This window comes from Wasmannia auropunctata, unplaced genomic scaffold (assembly GCF_000956235.1).
Source record: "Wasmannia auropunctata unplaced genomic scaffold, wasmannia.A_1.0 LD335201.1, whole genome shotgun sequence".
Lineage (NCBI taxonomy): Eukaryota > Metazoa > Arthropoda > Insecta > Hymenoptera > Formicidae > Wasmannia > Wasmannia auropunctata.
The window spans coordinates 9716-12170 of NW_012027689.1; the positions used below are offsets into that span (position 1 = coordinate 9716).

General features: G+C 32.4%; 1 protein-coding gene across 6 annotated transcripts in view; it reads left to right on the plus strand.

The window, feature by feature from the left end:
* Positions 1 to 221: 221 nt before the first annotated feature.
* Positions 222 to 2455, plus strand: part of LOC105457592 (cytochrome P450 6k1-like) — a 10088-nt gene continuing 7854 nt past the window's right edge. The window contains exons 1-3 of one of the 6 annotated variants that reach the window (XM_011702346.1): positions 226 to 782; positions 994 to 1210; positions 1567 to 1737. Coding sequence is in view for 1 of the 6 variants with exons in the window: in XM_011702343.1 (XP_011700645.1) it covers positions 739 to 782 (44 nt within the window). In the remaining 5 variants the exon portion in view is untranslated. Of the gene's footprint in view, positions 783 to 993; positions 1211 to 1566; positions 1738 to 2074; positions 2098 to 2455 lie in introns of those variants that run through there. The other 5 variants (XM_011702344.1, XM_011702349.1, XM_011702348.1 and 2 more) reach the window with 5 other exon arrangements.

The window sequence follows — 2455 nt, forward strand, 5'->3', positions numbered from 1 at the left end:
TTACAAAGTTTATTTGTTATTATTTTTTCATTTGTTGCAATTTTTTCGAAAGCAGTTTTTAAATATAAATATAAAACTTTTAGAAAATAATTCGTTTGAAAAACTGCGGGAATGGCAAGAAAATGGCGGACCAATCAAAAGTGGCAGCTGTATGGCGCCACTCTGATTAGAGGCTCTCTAGAGTAACGATACTGCGAGTAATTATGGATTCGCTCCGTTTCTTCTTTTATTATAAGTAATTCTTCGCGGCGTTTTCTTTTAAGTTATTATCGCTCTCATATCGGGTCTCGTAATCCGCATAGGGGACCGTCCCGCGAATCTCGTTGGTTTTTTTATATTGTGACGGATCTTTATTCTACGGCTTATTGTTTCCGTGTTTCTTTTATATATTGCGATGAATTGTTATGCGATGTACTTTTATTTTATTTTATTTTATTAATTTAAACCTAATTCGTTCGATTTCGTTATTGTTCCGCTACTCTCTCTCCTGAACCTGCTGGCGATCCCTGCCACCCGTTCCGATACCGACGAGCTATACCGCGCATCAACAGCAGGTCGTTTTAAATTTTATATAATTTCTGCCGCCAATCAGTTGACAGAGAATGTTAATAAAGTCTATTTATAAATGGAAGTAGAATGTGACATCATTCAGTTAACGTCAGTCTGCTGATATATTCCAATGAAATCTGTTGCCACTCTGCCAACATTTTATTTTACTGTCTGCTTGTTATACATTTGATGCAATTGAACGTAATTTTTGTACACTTCTACGATCAACTAAGGTAAGAAAATCAAGACCAGAACATTTTTATAAGCTCATGTATGTCAAAGTAAAACCGTTGCTTAATCTTTAATTTTTCTTCTTCTCTGTATCTTTAAGCGACTAATTGACACATTTAGTATATATGCTTCGCAATTAATCGTGTCATAATAAATGTATTATATAAGTATATTTATATATCATTTAAATTAATACTTTTTATCACGTTATAATAATACATTGACTCATTGTCTTTCGATTAAGACGCATAAATAGGATACAGCAAAAATAAGATAATTTTTTGTTATCTTTATTGCTAATACTCAATGTCTCATGTCAGCAAGTCGTAATATTGATTTAAGTCAACATATTACAAGATATGTTAGAAGAAGTGATAAAAAACAATTAATTGAGCATCTCCGACACAGCCGTTACAATAAGATATTAACAGTAAGTGTATATAAATCTCCCATTTAGAAATTTCTGTTATTGTACTCAAAATATGTCAGTATAGCATCTTGTCGACATTAAGTTATTAAAATTGCGTTATACATTAATATTACGTTTCACATTTTTCTAATTTAACGAGGTCTAATTAATTTAATGGTCGCTGGAAAAACAATTCTTCATCCAAAAAAAGATTAAACATAGTTATAAAGTGAAATTTCCTCTAATCCCATATTCTGAGCGAAAACTTTTACAGAAAGAATATTCCTCTTCCAATAAAGTGAACTGTTCATTCAAAATCTATTAGATATTATTTTTCGGTTTTCCTTTTGTATTAAGAGAAATATGTTTATTTCAAGCAAAATGCCCTCTTAAGTGCGATACGAGTAACAAGAAAAGCAATGTGTATCGATGCGTTCTGCCGTGACAATTGATTGAAATGTTGCGCTGCATTTGCGAAAACAGACGCAGTAAGAAGAACTGCGTTCCATTATTCATTGCAAATACCGAAAAACTACAGTATAAATAATGTGAGTTATAAATATAGATTTACAGTACAAGACTTGCACTGTAAATGCAAGACAAAATTATTCTAACTATTAGAATAGTGTGCACAGAATTAATATTTTCCTCTTAATTTCAAAGGATTCCTCTTGAGGCCATATACAAGAATTATATTCTCTAAGATTTAGCGGATTCCACTAATACTAAAATTTTTTTTTTTGGTGTATTATACAAATTATTACAAATTATGTATTATCCAACACATGTGACCCCGCGATAATGTACGATAGTAATTTTGCTTCATTTGTGATAGTAGCCTCCTCCGTACTCTGACAAAACAGATAATACTGCAGATGACATTTCTTCACGTAAGGTTCACTAAACGAGTACGTTTATAATTACCGTACTCTTCGTACAAAGTTCATTTGCGTACGCACGCAATATATACAGGGTGGACTATTTTAATCCATCCAGTCGAATATCTCGAAAAATAAGCACACTAGGAAAAAATGTTTCAGACAAAAGTTGTAGGGCTTCGAGGGGGACATAAGATGATAACATTGGTTTGACTCTGAGTGGCGTCGTCAAGGTCAGAACAAGATCACTTTAAATTTTTTAAATAGAACCCCTCATTTTTCATTGCATATTCTTATAGCTTATCTCGAGAGTTTAATTGCTTTTTATACAGGCATCTCTAAAAAGAAGTTAATATCATAACGTCAATTGGCAGTGATTGTCACGGCA